The sequence below is a fragment of the Alligator mississippiensis genome, chromosome 5 (genome assembly GCF_030867095.1).
Source record: "Alligator mississippiensis isolate rAllMis1 chromosome 5, rAllMis1, whole genome shotgun sequence".
NCBI lineage: Eukaryota > Metazoa > Chordata > Crocodylia > Alligatoridae > Alligator > Alligator mississippiensis.
In genome coordinates, this window is record NC_081828.1 from 45,298,052 (window position 1) to 45,324,730 (window position 26,679).

Consider the following 26,679-nt stretch of genomic DNA (forward strand, 5'->3'; position numbering starts at 1 on the left):
AAAGTAAAGTATTAGTGAGCCTGAAGTGATTTGACAAAGGTCATAGAACAGGGGTGGGCAATTATTTGGGCTGGGGAGCCACTTAACGAGTTTTGGTGAGCTATTGAGGGCTGCACACATAAAATGAATGGTGTTTAGCACCAGCTATACTTAAAACTTGTTTTGGCATTTATAGTGTAAACTTTATGCTATATATACCACAACCATTTTTCCGCACAGTATTACCATATTTCCATACACAATTCCAGAAAAAAGTTCCCAAACTGCCGCATAAAATTACCAGTTTTCTACATAAAAAAATCACATTTCCTCACATTTCCAGAAAAAGTTCCCAAATTACCATACAACTGGGTGTATACCAGGATGCACTGAGTGCCCCATGTCTACTGGTACCTGGAGCACAATGCAGCTACTGCAGGCACCACGAGAGCAGTGAATCCGTGTGGGTGCAGTATGAGCAGGAGGGCTGGGGGCAGAAAGCATGCAGCTCCATGGAGGAGCAGTCTGCATCTGCCTGCTGCTCATCTAAGACCCCCATTAACCAGGGGAAAATGGGGAGGGAAGTGGACAGAGGCTACGTGCAGCAGGACTGCAGCTTATTTCCCTGTGGAACATTTCCCATTTACTTTGCCGGCCCTGTACATACACAAAAGGCCCCTGGGCACATGCTGCTACTCTCCTGCTGCTGCACATGGCTGGTGAAGATGGTGCCTGGAGTGCTGCTGCCCTGCTGTGGGCAAGGGAAGGGGTGAAATGTTGGGCCCTGCTGCCCTCCAGCGATCAAGGGCAGGCATAGCAGCCAGCAGGGCCACATGCAGCAGCAGTTCTCCATCTTTCATGTTGTTTCCACAATTAATCAAAATAACAACACTTATTAACATGCTAACAGACATGATACAGGTCTACCCAAAACTTATCCATGGCCTGGATAGAATCAATTGGCGGGTTGGATAAGGCCCACAGGCTGGATTTTGCCCACCCCTGTCAGAAAGGCAATTTTCATAAGAACAGAGAATGGAGCCCGGGTTTCCCAAATTCAAGGGCAGCATTCCAATTCTTGGACTATTGATTTTCCAAAAAGAGACAATATCATAAAGGAAAAGGCTGTCAAGTCAAAACAAACCTAAAGGAAAAGCTGACACATTTATTACTTTCAAATGACACTTAATGAAGTAATAGAAATGAGATAATTGCATCTTTAGGAATCATGACCTCTAGAAAGAGTAAGATCACTACAGGCAAGAGCAGAAGCTATTTCCATATGTATGGGTCTCCTGGTAAACTAGCCAGGCAACAAGAAAAGTTAAGTAAGGACCCTTCCCTGGGCATCTGCTGTTTACCTCTGATGCTCACTCACTCCACAGAAAACTGAGTGCACTCTGGGCAACCGTTAGAATTGCAATGCATCCTCTACCTGCAATACCCCCTCCAGCAATGCATTGCTCCTCCTTGCCCCTCCTACACAGGAGACTATGAAAGCACAGGAGATTTGAAAGACACCGTTCCTAAAAAATGGTAGTTGTATGCCTATCATTCATACCAGTTTAACTAAAATGGTTTAATATCACACCACTAGTGAAATCTGCACATCTTTCACATGGAAAAAGGGTCTTAATATGTAGCTCAGCTGTAAAAGAAATGTTTCAATGGCACTGATTAAACTTGGATGTATAATCCTTACCTTTAGAAGCCTTTCTACTCTAAAGGACTTTCCTGAGAGGGACATTTTTGAGAAGTGTGTGTTCCCTGCCACCCTAAATGGAGATGCTGCATAGTCAAAAAAGAATAATATGGCAAGGAATGGCTACAGGATTGTACATTACCTCTGGACTACTGGAAGCCAAGAAACAGTGCAGCAAAGAGTGCAAAAAGCCCAAATATTTTAAGCAAATATGGGAAAAAATTTGAAGAATCTTCTACAACTCGTGTTCTTATTGGCTTCAGTGTTCGGTCCCACTGGGTCAGGATGGCATTCCTGGCTTCAGCCCATTTCCCTGGTCCAGTCAGGCGATACTGATAGTTGGTGCATGGACCAAAGAAGATTTCCAGGGCCAGTTTTGGTTCCTTAAAGAACAGGGCCAGTAAATTGGGTTTTGAGCCAATGAAGGAGGCAAGTTCATCAACATAGACAAGGCAATCTGTTTTCAAAACCTCGTCGAAGGAGAAACCAAACCTTAATGAGTCAGAAAAGAAAGAAGAGGGATGTTACTGCCAGCTAATTAAATCCACATTGGGCTTTAGGGCAGCCCAAAGCTGTCTCCATTATAGATATAGGGAATAGCTGCAGCACTGGTATCTGATTTCTGCTGCTTCCCATACTTCTAGTCAAAAAGCCTGAGGCTGAATTGATTCAATCTCCTTGGGTTAGTCTAACCTGCATAGATTGAACTGATAAGCAAATGAATAGACATTCACTTTTTAGTTCAGAAATGCAGCCACATGCCTGAAGTGGCCCAGGCCAGGAGCTCAGGGGTGCTAGAGCATGGCTGTCTACTTGACTGAAGCAGGCAGCTTGAGCCAAGGCTAGGTGCAAAGTATCCTGGGATGCTGAGGGACTGTGAGTTAATTTGAATTGGGAGGGGATCTGGGACAGAAGTTCAATAAACCGATTTAATCTAACTCAGTTAAGTCTGATACTACCTCCATCCAGGTTTATCTTAAACTGTTTTTGACCATTTTTGAAAGCAGTTTATGTGTATTGAACTTCTGTTGTGTTACAAATTTGAACTCGTCTCTGATCACCTATATCAGTTTATGTATAATTTCTGTCCCTAGCCCAGATGGGAGTCAAGGCCCTTTGCATTATGCAAAGTTGGCTTACCAGTGAATTTTTTTCTGCTTCTTCTTGGTGACCTCTTTCACCATGGTGGTCACTGGAGGCAACTGACAGAGGCCTAGGAAATAGAAAAGGGTTTCCCCTTTAAGGGTTTGCCTTCACTAAGACCTTCATGTGTGCGGGGGGTTTGTGGGGTGTCCTGCATGATTTCTTGAGTTTATTTAACTGATGTGGCATGTGTAGTCCTATATAAAGGCAATATCAAACTGTATGTAACCTTATTGTACTTATGCTTGTATGTATCTTAGTATTTGATATAAATGTAATTTTGATATATATTTATACTATAGCTAATGTTGTTTTAGTGGGACAGTGATTAACTTAAATGATTCTCAGTTATTCACATTTAGTAGAGGTAATCTCTTAGAATTAGCATTTGACAGGGCTTTTTTGACTCATCAGCCTTGCCACCTGCCTACATGCTCTGAGGCATAGAAACGAGGCTACGACCAGACAATGGTGAATTTATGTTTTAAAAGCAAAAACTCTAACATGATGTAACATCTTGAAACAGAGAGACTGCATACTGGATTAGCAAATCTCCATGTCTGAAAGGATGCACTTATGCTCCTGGTCTTAATTAGGTCAAGAAAAATGTTTGCTCTAGCAAACAGGCACTTTTGGGAGGCAGGAAGTTACTGAGTCAGTGAGCCCCCTTTAGAGTCAAATAGGTAATGTGTGTCAATAGCCAGGCAACTGTATTTAAGCCGGCCTTGAGAGCAGACTTTGCCTTCAGTCTTCCTGGGCGTTTTTACATGTGCTCCGAAGGTAGTGCAGCAGCACTTTAATTAGAGCAGTCCTAATTAATGTGTGGACATTCCAGGGGTTAAGAGCTCCAGGAGTCATCTAAAATTATTGCGTAACAAGACCCTCTGATGTACATCATAAATGCTGTCACTCTTACTTTCAGAATGAAGTAGGGCCAGCACTCTTACCGTGGCTTCCTACCTTTTTTTAAAAGCCTTTGAACCCTATTCTTACTCCACTGATGAACTACAGTAGGACTTTCCAAGTGGAAAAAACAATGGTCCTGAATTCTCTTGAGACAATATATTTGAGCATCTTCAAGAAAATTATTGCATCTCACTCTGGGGTATTTTGCTTGTTTTATGCAAAGGATTCCATTGATTTCTAAAGAGTACAGTGGAGAAATCAAGTGTGGCACAACCTGATTTAGAAAGTCAATCAATAGGCATAATTCTTCTCCACAAAGAGAGCCCTGTGGAATCTGTATGACTGTGAGGTCATCTCTCTCTACCACGTGTCTGAAACACACTTTGTTTCTTTTCCTTTTTCCAGTACATAAAAAGCACGCATCTAACCAACCTTCCTGCTATACCTACCCTTAAAGACCCGTGTAATCCAACGTGCTTGCATCTCCACAACAGGCATCACTGCACCAAAAGGCTTGATCAGGCCAACAATAGCAAGTGTGGGCTTCTCAAGATGAGGGTTAAATATATATTTGTACAGAGATGCTTGTTTGTTTTCCACTTTCAGGACAGATTCCTCCAGGAAAGGGAAAGAGAATGTGTATCCTGTGGCAAAGACAATGATGTCAATGGGCTCCTCTTCAGAGCTGTTCTGAAACACAACTGAGTTTTCCTTGAACTCCTTTACTTTTGGTCTTATTGTGATTTTCCCTGTGATGATACGGCTTGGCAAGTCATCATTCAACACAGGCTCCCGCATCACTCTTCTGTAGGGAGACAAATAGGAGAGTCAAGGTGCCCCAGAGAACCCAAGGGAACATCTGCTACCACTACATGCTTCAACAGAGAGTTAGAGCATGACTGCTCATCTGCAGGTTACAGTGATGACCAATGTCATGTGACTTGGGATGGTGAAAGCAGTGCCCCATGTCTCATCCCATTTCAAACGAGACTCCAGAGGATTCCAATCTAATTCAAGCAGAAGTGTCAAAAGTACATCTCATGGAGTTGTATCATCTGACCTGCTGTGCTCTCTGCTGCATGCAGCATGTGCTGGTTCTGGCCCTGCACACAGCATGTGGCATGTATAGCACATTTGTGAGGTGGACACAGAGTGGGTTCAGTCTGGGGCATGTCCTGCATATAGCCCTTGCACTGACATGCTGACTCTGAGGCTGGTCTGGATTGGGCCCATAAAGAGGCTGCCCAGCTTGGATCCAGTGCTCAGGGCTGGTCTGGCTTGGGCATTGTATGCGGCATACACCCTGGGTCAGTCCTGTGGCACCTTGTGCTACACTGGGCTGGAGCTGGTGCACACTGCATGTAGCACCTGCACCAGATTGGCCCTCTGTGATGGATCCAGGACTGGTTCAGATCATGCCTGAAGACCGGGTCCCTATGCTGGTTCCAATGTACACAGCCAGGCTAGTGCAGGTGCTACATGTAGCTCATACCCCAGATGGCCCTGTATACTACATGCAGCGAGCAGGGCTGAAACCAGCTGCACATACTGCAAAAAAACATACAGAGTGTCCAGGATCCTGCACATGGAGCCAGTCTGTGGACCTGATCTGGCCTGCAGACTAGCTCCATGCTCCTCCTCCAGCCTGTTGTGCTGCGTGAGTCCAATACCCTTGACTTAAAGGAACCCACTCCTGTAGCCTGTTTGGTTCACACAGACATCACAGTCACCTGTCTTGTGTGCTCTCTGAGCCACCAAATTAATTTTACATTCACTTTTCATAAAAACATCCCACTTTAATCTCCCAGCTGCACCTTAAGTTGCTGCAGGAGTGAAAACATAGCAGGCATACCTAGCTCTTTGCAACACGCTATTTAGAAATGCTTCTCATCTTCATGATGCAGGTGAGGAGATTAGCTTCTTCAGCTGGGCTATAAGGACCTTTTGAATAACATCCAGTGAGTGGATTTGCACTGGTTAGGGGGCAAGATCTTATTTACCTCAGTCCAGAGTGCACTTCCTTTCCATTCTCCAATGCAGAAACCAATTTAACATTACACTGAATAGAAATTCCTGAAGTACCTGTCCTGCGGAATCAGGCTGTAGTTTTCATGGTCAAACCACTGACTCATCTTGTTTGCAATCATCCACCCCAGGATGGGCCCTGGCAAAGAATTTCTGACCAGGTTCATGAAACGTGTTATGAACACCATGTCCCAGGGATAACCATTGTCAAAAACTCGACTCAGGGCCCATGCGCCTCGGTCAGTGCTGATCATCACCTAGAAGAGAAGGGAGCACCAACATTTTGGGACAGTGAGAGACTTTGCAAAAGACAAGAGGAGATAAGCAAATAAGGGCAGGCTTAGGCTCCAAGTATGAGGAGATATGCAGATAAGGAGAGGCTTAGGCTCTCCCTGCCTGCCCGCTTCTGCACCCCCATTCCCTGGTCCCTCTGGAAGGAGATAAGCATTGTAAGAAATAAATTAGTTTTTGATAATGTGTGCTGTTCAAGTCACAAGAGTTACAGAGGTGGTGTCTGGAATCTAATGAGGGGTGTCTTGAATCTAAAAATTTGAGAACCACTGCTCTAGCAGCTAAATTTCCTTCATAAAACTGATTCCAGAAAAAGGTTGTCTCCCTGACTTTGTAACATTAACAAATGTTTTTAGCATCTCTAAGAAGTGTGAGGGAAAAGTGCAGAGGGACAGAGAAAAAGCCATCTTCACCTGCTTGTCCCACCAGTCATTACCTCAGACCACAAACTGGACTGGGGTGACTGGTGCCACCTTAGTCAGGAGGGGCACGTGCCCCCCCCCGTGACCAGTCTCACTGCCTGGGAGTGGTGGGGCCCCCCTGTGGCAGATCTCACTGCCTGGAAGGAGTCTTGTGGCGGCCGATCGATGCAGCCGCTTCTGGGAGGGGCTGCAGCCGCTTCTGGGAGCAGCTGCAGTGATTGGCTGGCGCTTGCAGGGGGGGGCACCGGTGCTCCCACCTGCCCCCCCCGCCCATCACCTAAGTGGTTAGCACAGCCAATCAGGGGGTGCACTGGAGCTCTCAGGGGGTGCACGTGCACCCCATACGCATTGCCACAGCAGTGGAATGGCATACTTGGGTCCTTGTAAAGTAGTAGCAGCCCTAGGGGCTGATAGCATTTGCCATCACCTCATGGGTTTCTAGCAAAGCATTGTGAGTACTTAGATATTTTCCTAAGACTTTGAAATGTATCAAACTAGATTCTCTTGATAATTTCCTGTGTGCCACTGTGGCCTCTCAGGGCTTAATTACACGGAGGTGGCAGGGAGTCCTAGTACTGAGGGGCTTGAGTACACCCTGCCACCCTCTGTTCACTCCTGCCATAAGGCTTGTGGCTCTCAGCTTGTCCCTCTCTGCCTGCTCTTGTGGCCTTTATTGCCATTGTACCTGAAGGAGCCTCACTGGTGTATGTCTCCACTGGAAGCATGTCTTTAGGTTGGTAGAGAATATATGGGCAGGGTGCACCCAAACCCCTGGAAGCTGGGTCCTGGTGCCATTGCTGGCTGTAGATACATCCAACAATACTTCATTGCCCCTCCCCTCCAATTGAAAAGCAGTTGAACAGACTACCTTTTCAGCCACATGGCTGGCCTCAACTGCAATATCGACTCCAGAATTCCCCATGCCAACCACTAGCACTCTCTTCCCCTGAAATACATCTGGATGCTTGTAAAATCGGCTGTGAAAATATGAGCCTTTAAACTTCTTAATTCCTGGAGAAGAAAGGGAGAAGATCACTTGTTGAATGGATCTAAAGCATTTTTAAAAGGTATTGAATAGCAAGAAATCAGAGTCCAATGGGACATATCTTAGAGTCCACTGATGTTAATGACATTGTTTTCCTGACCAAGAGGTAAAAAATAATAAAAACAACAGAAGTGCAGCACTAGACATTTGCCTTATGCCTATTATATATCTGTCTAGTTATGAGATAATAAATGATCATGGTAACAACCTCTGCCCCTCTGAAGAAATGTAGGTGTAGGTTTCTCTGTTGCTATCCTACTGAGATCAGCAGCAACAAAGCTAGGGAGAAGAAAAGAACCAGAATAACCACTTTCCACTTTTCCCATCACAGAAAACATGGAAGCTGTAGGACCATGGAGCAGGGAGAGAGGTATCAATCACTTCTTGCTCGCTCCCCAACTCCAGCATAGGTGGTGAGGAGAGGAAGCAGGAACTGGCTCTGAATGTATGCAAGTGGTTCATAAGACTGTGTATGTATGTGTTTGTATATGCATGTATGTGGGTAAGTCATCTGTATTAGAGACCCTGAAGCACTGTAATTTTCTGGGTAGTCACTCTGGACTACTGCATAAGTATTTTCATAAGGGCAATAGGGCTGGGCGAAGCTTCAGGTGCTGATTTGATTTGGAGGAGATGCGGCCCGATTCAGTGGCTGAATCTCTGAATCTGAATTGAATCAGGGGACCAATTAAAAGGTCCAAATCAATTTGAAGCTCTCTGAATCCTTGGGAATGATTCAGAGAGCTTCGATGATTTGGGCAGTCCCTATCTGCTGCAGCAGGGAGCTGCAGCCAGACTCAGAGCTGCTAAGTAGGGAGCGGGGGAGGAGGGGCGCTGGACCATGGGGGCTCCCTGCCAGGCCCCATCCCCTGCCTGCTCCCCTAGCCCCCCCACCCCCCACCCGCTGTCCCAGCTCCCCCATGGCTGCCCTGCCTGCCCCAGCTCCCTGTGCTTTAAAAAAAAAGCCCCCACTCACCGGGTGCTGCTGGGTTGGGGGGTGATCCCTGCTGTCCCCCACTGCCCCACACTGTGTGGGGGGCTCTGTCACGAGCTCCCCAACCCCCCCTCCCACTCCCCCAGCCCCCCATGGCTGCCCTGCCTGCCCCAGCTCTGGCCTTTTAAGAAAAAAAAAAAAAGAAAAATCCCCCAGGATTCACCGGCTCCTGCAGTGGCCTTGGGGCTTTGGGGAGCTCATGGAAGAGCCCCCCATGTGGTGTTGTGGCAATGGGTGGCAGCAGGGATTGCCCCCCCGCTGGCAGGAACAGTGAGTTTGGGGGTTTCCTTGTTTTTCTTTTCTTAAAGGGCCAGAGCTGTGGCGGGCAGCAGAGCCATGGGGTAACAGGCAGGGGTTGGGGGCTCATGTACAGCCCCCCACACAGCATGGGGCAGTGGGGATCGCCCCCCACCTGGCAGCACCCGGTGAGTTGAGGCTTTTTTTCCCCAAGTGTCAGGAGCTGGGGCAGGTGGGGCAGCCATTGCCGAACTGGGAGAGCAGGTGGGAGATGGGCCTGGCCTGGGTGATTTGGAGATTCAACAGCAGCCGAATCTCTGAATCAGATTTGGCCGAATCGATTTGGGACAGTGATTTGAATCACTGAATCAAATCACTGTCCCCCAAATCGGCCAAATCCGAATCTGAAGCAAATACTAGCTGCTTCGCACAGGCCTAGTGGGCAACTAGTATGGTAACTATACAGAATTGGAGAAGAAGATATTCTAATGCCTGGGTCATAATGTTTTGGTGAAGGGGCTTTGTCCCAGTTCCTGTGGAACATTATTTGAAATGTTCCCTATCTCCACATGTGAACCAAGGGCTATGATTTACAAAACTGAAATAATGCAACCAAAAAGTTTTTTTTCAAGTTTCTGGTGGTAGCCCAAATTCACAGCCAGCTCCTCCAGGCACTGCCAAAAGATTAGAAGGTTTCCAACTCCATGAGAAGATGTCAGGGAGGACTAAGAAAATTTGTGAACCTCTCTTCCCCAAGACATGCATTTCTGTCAAATGCAACTGATAGAATTAAAGGCAGTGATAACTTAAGAGGACAAATTTCCTTACGTACAAGTAAGGGCCAAATTTACCACTGCTGTAAGCAGATACAATCCTGTCAAATTAAATTAATTTTACAGCAGGGAAATCCAGCCCATTTCTTACTCTGGAGCCCGAGGCCATGCCATATTATAACGGGTAACGCGTTATCCAAGACCAATTCTCTGAGTAGTTTGCCCAGTGCAATCATATTGCACCTTGCACACTACTCAGTGAATTAACAATGTATTTAAGAGGTACCTAGAAGAATAAGGCTTTCCCTTAATAATGTAGGTCAGTTGATGGCAATGGGCAAACCCACATATTTAGTGTACAGGAAATGTATTAACCTTCATACCAAACACATGGAAGAACTTAATAGTAAATACAAAACATGTGGTACCAGGGAAAGATTCCAGTGGGAGGAAAGACTCTGAAAGGTATCCAATGCAAACCATAACAGCATCAAACACAGATGACCCCTGCTTCCCGTTGGACTCCGTGACAACATCCCATTGGCCAGTGGTAGAGAAATCTGAGCGTTTCTTTATGCTGATGACTGTGGTCTGAAAAATTAAACAGATAGATAGAAGTAAACTAACCAGGTCAAGACAAGAGGACATACCTCCTTCCCAGCATGTTGAGAACAAGCCTAAGGGGCATGAAACTTCTATGTGTTCTGCTTGTTCAGTACCTAAAACCCTGGGGGTCAGAATTTTAATGGTGTTTTTTTTTCAGAAGTAGGTTTCAGTTGGAGTTAGGTGTCCAGGTGCTTAAAGAAATCATACTAGGAACCTTCCTGCATTTGTAGGTGCCAAAACCCTTTTGAAGATCTGCCCCCTGGCCCACAAATGGTACCATTGCATAACCAAAATGCAAGTGTTGTTACTTGTGGAAGGGGTTTCATATGCACCTTTTCTCAATCCACAACCCAGTCCTGTATGTGTTTGAGCATGCAGTTGAGACGATAGACTGACAGTTCATGGAGAAAACAAGAGGGTCTAGGCATCCTCAAGTTACTTTTGATAATGAATATCAGGGATTTTATTACCAAGCTACATAGCATCTCCATAGGCTGTGCTAAGAACCTAGTGGTGATGGGTGGTCTGAGGACTAGCAGGATGCCAGTGCTGGTCTTGTTCTTGGACTCTCCAACTCAAGTAAACTGGGGTTTACTGTAATGGAGAAGCATCCCAGACTATAGAATACAAGTGTAATGGAGGTTAGTGGCTCTGCATCTAGAACCAGTCTCCCTTAGACTTCCCAGGAGAGAATATTCTTGGGAACCAAATGACAAACTTTGATTTTTTACTCTGCATTACAAAAGACCTCAGGCTCAGGCCCATTAACCATCTACCTGCTACTATATACATAACTGATTCCAGTTGGGCCACCAAGGGTTAATAGACCCAAGCTCTTGGCTACTATGAGCATGAGCCTTGATTGCCTGTCTAAAGGTATAATTCTTTCAACTGGAAGCATTAGCAGGCTCTTATCCTCTTGTTTTAATGGAACAAATACATTCTGTAGCTTACCTTGAACTGGATGTGCTTCACAAGGTCAAAATGCTTTGCATACAGCTTTAGATATTCAAAGAACTTGGCATTGGCCATATAGTTTGGAAAATCTTCAGGATACGGGAAATCTGAGAAAGCTGACATCTCTTTGCAGGTGTTGCTGACCATAGATTTGTACACGCTTGGCTTTCCATCTTCAATGTGTTCCTATCAACACAAGAGCACAGGGAAAGTGAATCCCACTCACAACACATGCAGTAAAACACAGCATTTAGTTTCTGTTCATCAGGAGACACAGGATGTGATTCAGGATTAGCATTTTACCTAAAGAGCTTCAATCCAAACAGGACTGGATGGATCTCTTCATCCAGTCATATGACAGAATAAACAGAATCATAGAGAATGGGAATGGAAGGGACCTCAAGAAGTCATCTAGCCCTACCCTTGCACTGAGGCAGGAGCAACTACTTTTTTTCTAGCGTGCTATTAAAACCCCCAAATGATGGACCTTCCCCAATACTCCTGGGTATAAACTTCTTCCAGTCCTGAATTCTCTTTGTAGTTAGAAACTTTTTCCTACTGTTTAAGACACATTTGCATTGTTGCAATCGAAGCCCATTACTTCTTGTCTTATTCCCAGACAACATGGAGAACAGACTGTAATCTTTGCCTCCACTCTAGCTGTTTACATATTTGGAGACTGTTACTGTACCTCCACTTGGTTTCCTTCTTTCTTGACCAGGGCTGTCCAACTTCTTAGTGGCTGGAGCGACACACCTTGGAGGTTGCCCCAGAAGGGGCTGCATGCTGTGGGGGCCATAGGTTCCAGGCCACACCAGACAACAGGCAATCTGTCCCCTTCAGCTGCTACACTGGGCACATGGCCACTTCCTTCCACCTTCACTGCACTGGGTTCAGGGCACTGGACACACAGGTGCTTTCTCCCCACTGATGCACTGTGCATGGAGGTGCACAGGAACAGTTGCCCCAGGCCCACCTTCAGGTCCCTGGTCTCAGGTCCCTCTATTGTATCATGCTGCATTGGCACCCCATGCCATGGGCTTCCCAAGAACTAGGGACTGCATGCTGTTCTGCCCTGCCCTCTTGGGAGGGCCAGGAAGGAGAAGTCAAAGGGAGATGCAGCCCAGAGTTTCCAACTGCTGCTGCATTTGCATTAGCCAGAGCAATAGTGGAAGCAAGTAATGACCATGTAAGAACCCGGGGCTGCAAAATAACCCCTTGCAGGCTGCATGGGGCCCACAAGCTTCCAGCTGGACAGCTATGCTCTAAAAAAGGTCTCAATTAGACCCATAATTATTTCTGATGTTTGCTCTGGACCATCTTCAGTTGGTTCACATCTTTGTTGAAGTGTGCTGCCCCAACTGGACACAATACTTGATCTGAGCCCTTCTCAGCGCAGTGTAATATGGAATGATTTCCTCATACCTCTCTTTACATGCTCCAGTGTTGTGTGGAAGTTCTTTTTTGTGCAACATCATGGATGATCTCTACCAAAATAACATGGGCAAGTGTAACACGTTGGGGTTCCAGGGGTGGCCATGACGTCCCCCCCGTGGCTCCATGACTGTGCCCTGCTCTACCCCTAGGGTGCTTTCCTGTCTCTACTGCCATGCCTTGGTGTTATTTGTAATATATAGGAAGGCTGCCCACAGGATTCACTAGGCCTTGGTCCCACTGGACCCCGTCAGTATCTGCCTGTGCTTAGGCCCCTTGCTGTCACTAATGAGGCCTCCAAAACTCCCCTTACAGCCTTATCCCAAACCTCCAGTTCAAACAACAATATAACATAAGCCCCTGGGCTATAACAAAATAGTAACAAAGTAGCAGCCCTCTGTCCCTTTAAGAGGGCAAACCTTTACCCCTAGCACAGCCTGCCTCCTAGCCAGGGCACCTGTCAAGTTCCCTGAGCCTCCCTGGTCCTGTAGGCAGCAAATGATCAGCCCAGCACCCCTGGGCAGGGCTCCTTCCCCTGTGGCAGCCTTGGCCTTATAAGCTCCCAGGGCCCTACCTATATCCAGTCAGCTGACTGCCTGCAGGTGCCTGCTAATAGCCCAGTAGCCTGTTGTCCTGGCAGCTATACTCCGCCCTAGCCTGGCTGGGCTGCCTTTATCTTAAAGTAACAGGGAGGGCTCTTTGTTACAGTGAGCAAGAGAGTAGGGGGTTTATTTTTACCCCACTGCACACCTGCACAGGAGGCAGACAGAACAGCAGTGCCAATATTCCCTAAGTGCACATTCCCTAAATGAGGTCCTGCACTTCTCCAGTGAGAAGTGCTGGACCCCATTTCTCTTTCCATACCCACTAGGGCTCTAAGGCTGATGGGAGATCACTTGGTACCTTTCAGTACAGTTGCCACTCCTGGCCGTGCTCCGCTTCGGGCCCTGGTGGCACTTTATAACTCCAGAGGCAAATGCTTGTCCCTCTGTGGCTGGAGGAATGCTTTTCCCTATCATCTTATGAGAAACCCTACCACTGGATCCCCAGCAGGCACCAAGACAAAGTAGTATAAACCTGAGCATTGATTCCAAATCCCTTGGGAAGATCTGAGAATTAGAGCTGGTTGGATATTTTTGGATTAAACCAATTTTGCCAGAAAATGCCAATTCCTCAAGAATCAGAAGAGTTTGTCAAAAGTGTCTTTAGTTTGATCAACTGGCACAGACCTCCAGGGGCTTGTGCCTGGATTGCAGGCAGACTGCCCAAAGGACAAGGAACAAGTATTTCCTAAGTCTGTGGCTGTATAGTAGCAACCTAGTACAGGGTTTCTTAGCTTTCTGCTCGGGGGTGGATGGAGCCTGAAGAAAACTTAGGCTATAAGCCTTGCACATAACTGGCACCATAGACCCCAGGATTGCAGCAAAAATGAATACTGAGCTGCTGGACCACCGGGGGAGCATGTTTTGTTTCAGAAATGCACACATTAGTATTTTCCAAATGAAATTCTCAGCATTTCTTGTTAGAATGTTTTTGTTGCAGTTACAGTCCTACAGAAACCAAATTTTAACCTCTTTCCCCACTGTTCTGAAATGTCCTGTAAACCAGATTTCTTACCTTTTGCAAAATTGGCTGAATGTATTCTAACCTAAATAAATCCCTAAGACTAGAAGGCACAGCAGGGAGTATGGCTCAGACTCCTGTCCTTCACCCCTTCCATGTATTTTTTCCACAGACCTTAAAGAGAGTGGATTCATCCAAAATCTCTGTGCCAGTTTCTGTAGTTTTCTGAACTCCCTGTCTGTCAAAGCACTTGTTTTTCCATCCAGACACCCATTAACAGAATGAAGGAAAACAGACTCACTCGTTTTTTGTTTTTTTCATATTTGCCTTTGATATGATCCCATAGTTTTGACCAGATGAACATTGCTTTTTTGCCTGTTAAATAAGTCTAGTAATAATTGCCTGACAAAAGAGGCCTTCGGGCATTAACTGGTTGCCAGTAAGGAAGTCTGACTGCTAAGGCTAGGCACAGATGTTGCATTTGTCCTGGGACAAGTTATGTCTGTGTTTATGTCATGCTGGGTCATAGGTGGCCAAGTCTGGGGGTTACCTCAGGGTCAGGAGAAGCAGCCAAAGTCCAAGGGAAGCATGCCAAGTCAGAGTGGAGGGAAGCCAGGACACCGGGAAGATAGAAGATTGATTTGGGGAACCAAGTCAGAGGTCCAGAGGGTGAGTCAGAGCATGGGGTCAGGAGGCAAGCTGGGTCAGGTATCCACGAAATCAAACCAGAACTGGATCAGGTATCCAAACATGGGGTCTGTGAGAAGCCAGTAGCAACACAAGCTACGGGTACAACAGCCTGAATACTGTATTGAACCTTGTTGCCAGACACTTCCTCTTCCAGGTCAGGGTTTTATATTGGAAGGGTGAAGGGCCAACTGACCCTGGCTGGCTACTCTGGTGGCTGGGAGTGGGGCTGTGGGTAGGCACAGCTGGAGGGTTCTGGCCACCTGTGTCCACCCCAGTTCTCTGCAGAGGGGGCGGCAGACTGGGACACCAAGTTCAAAGTCACAGCCTGATATTTCTTCTCCTTGTGAGGCCCGTCCCAAAGAGGCTTCTGGGAGAAGGCCAAGCTGACACCCTGAAGTGGGGTGAACCTAGAAGCTATGGGATAATGACCTAATGCATCTGCTGCTGTTTGCTGATATGCAAAAACGAAAATAAGACAAAAAAATGGGAATTGTCCTTGCCTGACCAACAGCCCTGGAAAGTCCTGACCCAAAAGGAACTTAAAAATAACAGCTTTTGCTTAAAAAATAACAGCTTTGCAAAATGAGATAATAGCTTGACTCTAATCCCAGAAAGGCAGTGAGGCTATAAAAGTGAACCCCATTCTGGAAGAGATAGTTAACGAGAAGGAGGGTATAACAGTCAGAAGAACTGGGCCCCAGGCGGAACTGCTTCGGGGAGGACAAGGCTGAGGACCCGATAAAGGAGGTAGTCTCACCACCCTGGATGCAGGGTGGGGTTCCCGAGACCTATCAGATAATAACTTGGAACAGGGTGGGGAGTGCCTTTCCTTCAGCCCGACACGCTAGCAGTTTGTAAGCTTACAGTATTGACTTGGTGTACGTTGTTTTTCTTGCAATAAAGAAAGTTACACTTGCTGTTTTACCTTGGTGTGTGACCTGTGGGTTACTAACCTTCCCCTTGGGAAGGGAGGGAGCCCTAACACTCTCCTAAACAGCCCCGTCCAGGGGGCACTGGTCTGTGCCTTCCTGGGTGGTTCTTGTGGATTTATTTTTTACTAATTGGGGGTGTGGATATTTTCCATGGGTTCCCACATGCATTCCTTTAACCCATAACTCTCCCAGTCCACAAGGTAATATAGTTTTCCTCACCTTCCTGAGTCTAGAATATAATGACCTAAGTATTCTTCTTGACTCTGAGCTATCATGGATGGAGGAGGTTGGGATCAGTGGGGGAGCGAGTTTTCCTTGTAGGGCTTAAACAGGGACACGCAAAATACCAGATGGATTTTCAGTGTTATTGGGAGCTGCAATTCAAAGGTGGCTGGATTAATTTGCCGGACAACATGAAAGGGACCATTGATCATTGGAAGGGACCAATGATCCAGGTTCTGCAAGGGTAAGTGAGTACAGAGGTGTTCTCTTGACAGCCATACTTTTTGTTCCACTGAATAAGCAGGCCCTTGTTCATGATTTTGGTCTTCATGTTGTTTGTAGGCTTCTTTCACCTTTTCCAGGTTTTTTTTGTTCTTTTTGGACCTCCTACACATGTTGCATACAGTCTGTACCTACAGTGTTATCAGAGGTGGCAAGTAGGGTGGGATGTAGCCAGGCATGGAACCCATAATTGGCAAAGAATGGGGTCTGTCCAGTCAAGGCATGTGTGAAGTTGTTATAGGGTAACTCTGTAAGTGCTAGTAGGGGGGCCCAGTTGTTCTACTGGAAACTGAGGTCACACCAGAGCTATTGTTCTAGGATCCAATTTGTTCTCTCAGTTTGACCATTTGTTTGTGGGTGGTATGCAGACGAGAGCTGAATGTGGACCCCCAGTAGATGCAGGGCTTTGCAGCAAAATGAGGAGAAAAAACAATCAGAGGTTATGTGGTCTGGGAGGCCATGAAGGTGAACCACATGGTCCAACCTTAACTGGGCAGTATCTTTAGCTGAGGACAGATGTTTGCATGGGATAAAGTGGGCCATTTTGGTAAGCTGATCTGTCACCGTCAGGACTGTGGAGTATCCACTGGATTTGAGCATTTCAATGATAAAGTCTAGCGAAATAGTGGACCAGGGTGGAGGGGGAACAGGAAGAGCCCACATGGTTTCTGTGTGGGTTTTTTAGCGTGGGTGCAAACATTGCAGATGTGGACGAAGACTTGGACTGTTTCATGCAGGTGTAACCACCAAAGGTATCAGGAAACTAATCGGTAGGTCTTGTTTGTTCTGGGGTGGCCTCCTTACAGCGAGTTGTAGTTGCACAAAGCACTGTCAGTCTGGCCAGATCTGGGTGCATATAGTTCCTACCCCATGTGAATTTAACCCTCTCCTGCACCTGGTGGGGCTGTCAAGAGAGGGTGGTCTACTCCTTGGGGGGAATTTCCTTTTGGGTGGCAGCTTGAAGCAATCTTAGCAGATCTATTGGTCATGTGGCACCAGTGACATTATGCAGCTTCAGAACAGGGCTGGATTCTGCTGGTGCCCACACAGGATTGGCATCATATTCCGTCTTTTAGAATAGGGCATTTACTTTTCCATTCCTGGACTCAGGTTGGTACATTATTTGGAAGTCAAAATGGGAGAAACAGAGTGTCCAGTGCAGCTGCTGCTGACCGAAAGCTTCTGCCTTACAGTAATACTCTAAGTCCTTGTGGTTGGGGAGGACCTGTATTTTGTGCTGTGCTCTTTCTAGATAATGCTGCCACTCCCCAAAGGCCAGTGGAATGAACAGGAGTTTGCAATCCAGCATCTCATAATTCTGTTCCACTGGGGTAAGTTTTGGGGAAAAGAAAGCACAGGCATGTAAGTTCTCTTTGGGACCCTGCCATTGGGAGAGTATGGCATCTATGGTGGTGCTAGATGTGTCCATTTCTACCACAAATGGCAGGGCTGGATCTGAATGAGCAAGCACATAAGCAGAGGTGAAGGCCTGTTTCAGGGGGGTTTGAATGCTTGCTGGGCTTACTTTGACCAGTAAAACTGAATATTCTTCCACAACAGCATATTGAGAGGATTTACTACCTGGGGAAAGTTGGTGATGAATCTGCAGTAGAAGTTTGTGAATTTTAGGAATCTTTGAAGTTCTTTGACATGGGGGGGGGGGGCGGGGAGGCGGTGCTCACAGACATCCTGAATCTTCCGGGGGTCCATTTTGAGGTCTTCAGGGGATAAAATGAAGCCAAGTAATTCAATCATCATTTGGTCAGATGTGTATTTCTCTAATTTTACAAAAAGGCCACATTGAGGCAGTCTTTCTAGCACTATTCAGACATATGTTTAATGTTGGTTAGGGTCCTCTGAGAAGACTGGTATATCATCAAAGTAAGAAATTACAGACTGATCCAGTAGGTCTTGCAGCACATCATTAATGAAGTATTAGAAAGTGGCTGGGGCATTTGTGAGCCCAATGGGCATGACTAGGTACTTGAAGTGCTCATACTGGGTTCTAAAAGAGGTTTCCACTCATCCCCAGCAGGGTTGAAGAGGAGTGCTGTTTTGTAGCTGCTTGATCAGCTCAGGATGAGGGGAAGAGGGTTCTGATTTCAAATGGGCATCTGGTTCAGTGCCCAATAATCAATGCATAGACAGAGACTCCTGTCCTTTTTAATGAATAGGATGGGGGCTTCCATGGGTGAGATGGACCTGTGTATGGAGCTCTGGGCCAGATTCTCTTATAGATCAAGAAAAGAAGAGAGTTTGGGCTCTGCATTGTGTAAATGCATCCCACTGGGATTTTTGCTCCTGGTTACAGATCACCTTCTCCTCCAAGTGCTTAGAAATGGATTTCTTGAGGACCTGATCCATGATTTTTCCAGGGACTGAGGTAAGGCTGACCAGTTTGTAATTCCCCAGATCCTCCTTTTTCCCTTTCTTAAAGATAGGCATCTGAAGGATTCTACTTTGTTCCACTAGAAAAAGATTTCTACTGGGACACATGCAACATCTGTTTGTAGCCCAAGTGTCATTCCACAGTAAAGGACAGAATTTCAGGGACTTACGACATATTTAAATTACTTGCAACAGTTTTGGGAAAAGATTCACATAACATTTAAAGGGAATAAATACATTATAAACATATTAGAATTTTTATTTTATGGCCTAAGATAGACCATTTCTGGAAGTCCCTAAAGGAAATGCCCCTAAAGGAAACATGCAATAAACTAACAATACATCTAACCACAGTCACAGATGTGACTACAGTATGTTTGATCATCCACAATTTAGCTAGGGCCTGTGTACCAAGAGCAGGGCAACAACAGTGGCATACACTTCAGGGCAAGCTGGCCACCTGCACAAGAAGCAAATGTCCTGGGTGGACTTGTTCAGCCCATGTTGAAGGCCATGAAGCTGCAGTTTCACTGCTATTGGTTCCTGTGCTGGAAGAAATAGAGGTGCTTGGTTAGGTCTACCTCTGCTGTTAGGGGCATATCCAGGGGGGTGTAGTGGGGCAACTGCACCCTCCCGTCCACAGGGAAGGTCACCTGCCTGCATCTTCATTTCCCTATGGTCCAAATGCCTGGGTCTGCTTTTGTATCTGGGGCATGGCTGGAGCCCTGGGCTAGAGTGAGACATCCAGGAAGACCAAATGAGGAGTAGGTGAGGAAGTGGGATGGGACCCACCTGCTGCTGTCCCTAGCTGACTGGGGGTGGGGAAAGCTCCAAGACTGCTCCTGTCCCTCTCCAGCTGCAGACTGTGGGCAGGGTCTGCACAGAGTAGGGTCCTTGTTCCTCCTACTCCGTCACCTTTCTACTGCTGGCCTGAGCTCTCCAGCTGAAGGAAGCAGCTTCATGGAGGGCCTGACAGGGAGGGGGGTGGTAACATCAGTGTGCAATTCTGTCTTTCCAGCATCTGCTCCTGGATTGCAAGGGACGCTCAGGGGGCAGGCAGGGAGTAGAAGCACCTGGAAGACGAGTGGATCACCCACTGATACCAGCATCCTCAGCCCTATCCAGCCCTCGGCGCAGCTGATCCCTGTGGCTGGATCCCTTGGGCCAGTGGAGGAAACCTGGTGAAGGGGGAGGGAGCAGGGCCCCGGGACCTATGGACAGGGCTGGATTATGACATGCTGAGGCCCTAAGCTATGTCAAGTTTAAGGGGCCCCATAGCATTAGCAAAAAAAGTGTATTATTCTAACAGAAAGGACAGTGAAAATAGAAATATTAAAGCTTTATATTTGCATATATACATAGGTGAAAGTGCAATGAAAAATTAATAATCTAACTAAAAAATATATCTTGCAATAAGCCTATTTGCATTATGAAATATTTTCAAGTCAAAATACTTTATGATTTCTTAATTAGCAGCATATATGAAAACTTTTAATCTACAGCAACACAAGAGAAATTACACAGATCAGCACACACAGTCTCTCTCTCATACACCCACATTCACACCCACACCCATAGTCTCTCTCTCTTACACACCCACACACCTGTTCCTGGGCCTGGGCTCCCGGCACAGCCCTGGGCTCCCACTGTCTGGTGATGGAGCCACGTGGTGCTGGAGCAGCCCGAAAGCTGCGGCAGACAGAGACTTCCAGGTGGGGGTGGAGGGTGGGAGGGGGCTGGGGTTGGGGGAAGCTTGCACGTGGCTGCTGCCGTCTCCATTAAACACTCTGTGCTGCTGCTCTGTGTGTGGCTGATGCTCTGGGACCAGCCGCCGCTACCCCCCACCACATCCCCCTACCATCCCCAGCTCCATGACTGGCTGCAGTGCTGGTTTAAAAAAAACTGGCAATTTTCAAATTTCCGGCATGTGCTTGGCACTAAGCATGCCGGATTTGTGAAGTTTTACTGTTTGGGTTTTTTTTCTCCATATTTAGAGGCCCTTCATTATGTGAGGCTCTAAGCTGTAGCTTACTTAGCTTGTGCCTAAATCTGGCACTGCCCACGGAGTGTCTCTATGCAGCCTCTGGTCAGAGCAGAGCTCAAGTGATTGATCCTGGGGCTTCCCTGTCCACCAGGGCAGCTGGAGATAGGAGAAGCAATGGGCTTTCAGATGCTGCTGTTCCCTGCCTGCTCCTGGGTGTGTTCTGTGGCCTGGGAGCAGGTGCTGGAAGGGTGGACCTGCCCTCCACTGCTGCTGTCCCCAGCCAAGTCCAGGACCCCAGGCTGCTGTTTACTGATGGCCCCAGCCTGAGGGGTGCAGAAGCAGCTCTGGGACTCTCCTGCTCTTGGGGTAGCCAGGGGCAGCAGGCTGGCTCCCTCTTCTTGCACCCAGAGGAAATCCCTGATGGAGACTGGAAGAGGAGGGGGTACCTGCACTGGAGGGGAGGAGGTGATGAGCAGTAGGGGTAGGAGTCTATCTGTTTTGGAGACTCCAGAAAAGTCTCCAGTAGCTGCTGCCATTGCCCACCTGCTGCCAGGGTGGGGAAGGGGGCACTGGAGGCATCACCTATCTATCCCCCCACTTTCAAATTCCTGGATCTGCCCATGTCTTCTCTTATTACACTTCTAAAAGCAGCTGAACTGGATGGACTCCATGTCCTGGGTCTCTACTGAGGAATAAGCCCTTCTTAACGCTGGACAAGAGCCCATGATAGAAGCCATTATAACCATTTACAGCCCCAAGCAATTGAACCGCACTTACTGTGAATCTCCAGAGTCCCCCAAAGTCATCACTTTTCTCAAAGCAGGTGGGCTCAAGCCCCTCCTCCAGACAGCACTTAATGGAGGTCAGTCCAGTGACGCCAGCTCCAACAATTGCCACTCTCTTTACCATGGTCTCCTGCATCAGGGGAGGATTGGTTTGAATTGTTTCAGTGCACACAGCCATCACAGATCAGTCTCTGCCCCACTTCCACAGAAATTAATATTATAAACAGTGTGGAAAATGCTATAGTCAAAGGCATTATTAGTTCCCCTCTCACCTATAACGTGCATGTCTGCACGCAGAGTGGTAACAGTAGTGGTAAGCTGAGCAACATGATAGCAAGGCCACCTTTCTAACACCAAGTTCCTTTCTTATTGGAATTGTCTCCCATGGAGCATAGAGAAAACATGGGTTATTTGTGGTTCAAATCCCCACTCATAACTGCTGTAGTTCCACATGGGGCAAGAGCCCCTAGTTTGCAAATGGCTGACTGAAGCAAGCAGAAATGCCTCTGTCCAGTACTGCAATCCCAAACCCTTGTCCCAAACTCAGATGTTGCCTTTCCTATTTGACTTCAAATTTCCAGAGGTGCCTAATGTTCTGCTTGTACATGTGCCTGGTATTCTCCCAGTCTGAACAGCAGAGCACCTATTTTCTGGCAAAGCCTGATGGGGATCTAGAAGCCAGGTGCTCCTCTCCCCATGTTCTAACAGGCTGTAGGTAGGTTCCATTCATCCCCCCTTTGAAGCAGTGCACCGGTGTACAGCAAAGAGCACAGGATTTACTGGGTCACAAGGAGAGGGAACAAGATTAAGCTTGACTGTTGTCTAGTGGTTAGGGCACTCAGCTTTGAAGGAGGAGCTCTGGTCCTGGCTCCAGGAACTGTTTCTGTATTTTACATGTAGTAGAGTCATTAGAAAAACTGCATTTCACCCACAAAAGCCTTTATGTCCCATATCTTGTGGATGAACTACAACCTTTCTAAAAGACTTCAATGGAGAAGCCACCTCAAAAAGGTGGGGAAGTTGGGTTTTTTCACCCTCGCTGTTAAAAATGTGAACTTTATTCCCACTTTGGTGTAGCTTCACTGATCTTTTTTTTTTTCCCCTCCCCTGGAGCCTGCCTGCCTGCTTGAGCTGTGCAGGGGCTTGGTGCTTCCCTCTGTGGCTGTGGTACGCTCTGGGACTGCCTGGGCCAGGTGCCTGTGGGTGGGTGCTGCCTGGGGCGTGCCACCACTGCCACGGAGGGAAGCACCAGTCCCTCTCCCTCCCCCGCAGCTCAGGGACTGCTTGGCCTGCCAGTGGCTTGCCTTCCCCTCCCTGCCACCATTGGGACTGACCCTTGTGTATACATCACGGGGGTTTATTTCACCCTAAATTGAAGTGGTGTTTTTAAAGACCTACCGCTTTAATTTAGGGAGAATTAAACCGAGGTAAACCCCCATGGCATGTACAAACGCCCCAGGAGATTGAGACTGAAGCTTTTGGTAGCAAAGGGGCTGCAACTGCACCAGCGCACTCCTCTGGATCTGCCCCTGCCTTCCAAAGTGCAATCTCCCAGGATATTACTCAATACATATAGGCAATGAAAGTGATGCTTGTCCTGTTTGATTTGGTGGCCCACAACAGATGCTCACCAGAGTCCCATCTGGCACGTTCTCAGTGATAGCACTGATCCATAAACATGCCCGAGTCTGTACTTCCAATCTCTGGTCAATGACTTGTAAACAGGTAATGCTACTGGTAGCGGTACCAGGCAATGCCACACCCATCCCTTTCAACTGATGTTGACTTTCCTTACTAGGTTGTAGCACATGATTGTGTGTGTTCTATCATGTGAATCCTCCCTCCAGGTTTCAGTGATATGTCAGATTATTTCCTCATATAGGAGAATTTCTCATTCCTTGCTTCCCACCTCCTAGCAATGGTATATAAACAACTGAAAAATGTCTGATTCCATACCTTGATTCATGACACTCAGAACATCTTGAGTGCAAGTTACACAGTTGCATGCTATTTTTGTATTTACTTGCTGAACAACTTGAGTTTTTGTATCTTATTCAACTCCCTCCCAACTGAATTAGCCAGTCTGACACCCAGAATAGTAGCAGAGCATGTACTTTAGAGACTGTCCAAACCACACAAAATCCTTTCAGCATAGAAAACAGTCAGTGTCCCATGAAGTCTCATCCCCTCACTTTGTACAACTTGCCTTGCTAGCAGTTTTGTGTCTGATGTCTATATTGTCTGTCTGTCTTCACTTGCTTGTAGGGAAGGATGGATCTCTGAGACCACCTGGATTTCTTCTCTTGCAGCTCCTTTCCAGGTTCCCTGAAATTTTCAGTTGTCTCAGTGTCCCTAGAAGCTGTTATCACCTGTGGAGTCCTGTCTGCTGCTTCAGAATCCAGTCTGATATTGCAGTTATCACCTGTGCCTTCACTCCAGAATGACAGCACATGAAGCAGTCTGCAACTTCTTAAGTAATAAACCTAACCCAGCAGGCTTAGCACCACACCCTCATTATGAGCTGGCAGTACAACCTCAACCACTCATACAGAGCAATCACATCTCACAGCCTAGAAGTCCTTCAAAAAGCAGACACGCACCAAACTCACCATTGTTTATGTTAGAAAGAGTGGAAATATTTTTGCCAGAAAGATTTTTCATTAAAAAAATGAAAAACATTTTCCTTCCAAAATACTGAGCTTCTTATTATTAATAGTCAAAATGCTGATTTTTGCCTTTGCACCTCCTGTTTTCAGTTTCTTCCACCTAAGCCTTACATTTCTCATTTGAAAATTTCTACCATTTCTAATGTTTTGGGAAGAGCTGGGGTGAGGTAAAGTCAACTCATTCACCATTCAGTTTCTTACTTCCCAGTAGAGAACCTGCTGTTACTCAGAAAAATTCTGTTTCACCTGCTCTTTTTCACTGGTACAGCACTTTTCTAACACTATTTGCACATTTGCTTCTATGAAAGAATCCCTAAAAGTGTCTGCAATATAACATTACAGGTATATTGAAACAAAGGTAGCCTAAAAGAAGTCCTAACATCTATTGTCTCAGGTGCACTTAGGTTTCCCGTGCATCTAAGAACGTGTTACACACGACAAAAAAAAAAGGTTTCCAATTGATTTATTAAATCAACACATAGTTGCAAAGGCAGGCACATCTGGAGTTAATTAAGTGTATTATCTGCAAACAACCACCCACTACACTTCCAATTAAATACATCATTAAGAGGTACTAGCTTAATTACCTTGTACATGATACTGAATAGACAGGTTTATTTAATTCCTTCCTTGACCTTACCTCTAAGTCCCATGTATAGAATCCAGTCTTCTACAAGTGTTTTTGGGCAGCTACAGGAAGATTGGACCAGTATAAGGGGTGTGGGAGGGGATAGGTCTCTTAAAGAGAAAACAGACTCTTAATTTTTGCTTTTCTTAGGCACTTATATAAGTGAGCTTAGTTGACAAGGAAAACTGTTTTTGATTAAAGACATCTCATTGGCAAGCAAAAAAGCTTACAATGCATCTCAGATTGGTGATATTTAAGCCATGGGAGCAAAAGAAAGAATAGAATGAAAATAATAGAAAAGATAGACAGCAAGCGCTGAGGGCTGCACAATGCTGGGTGTTGACACTAAGGGATGGTGACTTGCACATGTGCGCTCCAGGCCTATCTGAGGAGCTTTATGGGTGTTGGGCAAGTTCATTGTTTGCTGAGTCAGTATTTGGAACTCAAAGAAGAATTATAGGTTCTGTGAAAAAGAAAACAAGGGAAATGGTGGTTTTCCATTCTCTCAGTCTGCTCAGCATACTAAATGCATGAAAGGAGTAGATGGAGGCAAAAGTGACTCTTTCATCTCTGCCTATTCCCCTGCCTGTCCCCTATAGTAAATTAGAGAAATATCAGGACTGCTCCTCCTTAGCTGTGGTGGCTTATTATTGTTGCTGTTGTTATGTAGATTCATATTTCACTCTATCCAGAAAGACTCAGAACAGCTTATAATAAATGACAAACTAAAACAGCAGATTCCCCAAAAGATACCCGAAAAAAACTCCAGCTCACATCACCCACTCCTGCTTCCCTGCCTCTCACCCTTAAGAGCAAATCCTTTGGCAACTCACAATCCCACATGCACATTTTTTTTTTTTTATAAGAAACTTCCTCCTCCCCCATTCCTCCTCACACCCAGAGATCCCTCCTCCAATGTTCCTCTCAAGATTGTACCCCCTCTTTACAGAGGGTCTGTGGTTGTCCCACGACATGCAAACATTATCTCCCTCCTATGACCCTGAAAGCTGTTTTGGGAACTGGTACAAGTTCAAAGAACATGGCCAAAGTCTTGCTGACTAGGGGTGTGCGAAGCGGGGCCTATTTGATTCAGATTTGGATTTGGCCCAAATCAGGGACAGTGATTTGATTTGTTGATTCAGATCACTGTCCCCGATTCGATTTGGTCGAATCTGAATCTGAAGATTCAATGCTGATTTGAAGAATCAGCAATTCGGACATAGACACAGCTTTAAAAGTTTTTTCTATGTACCTTGAGGTAGCAGGTGCGGCTCGTGATTGCTGCAATGCTGGGGTGGATGAAGCATCCCACAGGAATGTGGGGGGGCCCTCCACGTGCTTGGCAGTGAACCCAGAAGTGGACTGGAAGTACTTCCGTTCCAATTCTGGGTCTGCTGGGGAGCACTCTAGGGGGCCCCTTCCTGCGCCTCCCCGACTCAGCAATCAGCTGCAGGGGGACCCTGGGTGCCCCCCCCAGACCCAGGAGGCACCAGTCACCAAGCCAGGGGGGTGTGGGCCCCCCCAGCTTGCTCCCTGGCAGACCTGGAAGTGGACCAGAAGTGCTTCTGGTCCACTTCCAGGTCTGCTGCCGAGCATGCTGGGGAGCCCCCCTGGAATGCTTCATGTGCCCCAGCATTGCAGCACTCACGAGCCCCTGCTACCTAGAGGTATGTAGAAAAAACATTTAAAGCTGTGTCTATGTCTGAATCTCCAAGTCTTTCTGAATCGATTCGGAGGTTTCCAATTTGATTTGGAGAGATTAAAGTGTCCTCTGATTCAATTCAGATTTGGAGATTCAGTCACTGAATCGGGCTGAATCTCCGCTAAATCGAATCAGGGACTGAAGCTTCACACAGCCCTACTGCTGACTTGTGTGCTGTAGGAAAGATGCCACTTATCCATTAATTGGACACTGCAACAAATAGAGCTCCCTTTACATAGAATGGATCAAAAGGGGCTATAACAGGATGGAAAATCTAGCCCTAAATATCTAGATTCCTTTTTCATCTTTCAAAGACATCCCTG

General features: G+C 46.6%; 1 protein-coding gene across 4 annotated transcripts; it reads right to left on the reverse strand.

Annotated features, from left to right (window-relative positions):
* Positions 1-1,124: 1,124 nt before the first annotated feature.
* On the reverse strand, positions 1,125-24,774 carry LOC109280174 (flavin-containing monooxygenase 1). 4 transcript variants are annotated; one of them, XM_059728299.1, is made up of 10 exons: positions 24,667-24,774; positions 23,567-23,685; positions 21,353-21,490; positions 11,078-11,266; positions 9,946-10,108; positions 7,337-7,479; positions 5,813-6,012; positions 4,180-4,535; positions 2,822-2,894; positions 1,125-2,173 (listed from the first exon to the last, which is right to left on the reverse strand). In XM_059728299.1, exons 3-10 carry the CDS (start codon positions 21,482-21,484, stop codon positions 1,831-1,833), a joined length of 1,599 nt encoding a protein of 532 aa, XP_059584282.1. In that variant the 5' UTR covers positions 21,485-21,490; positions 23,567-23,685; positions 24,667-24,774; the 3' UTR covers positions 1,125-1,830. The 4 variants fall into 4 exon arrangements, with proteins under 4 accessions (XP_059584282.1, XP_059584281.1, XP_059584283.1 ...); XM_059728298.1 differs by having other exon boundaries at positions 23,567-23,788; XM_059728300.1 differs by lacking the exon at positions 23,567-23,685 and having other exon boundaries at positions 24,667-24,772.
* Between the last annotated feature and the right edge of the window lie 1,905 nt (positions 24,775-26,679).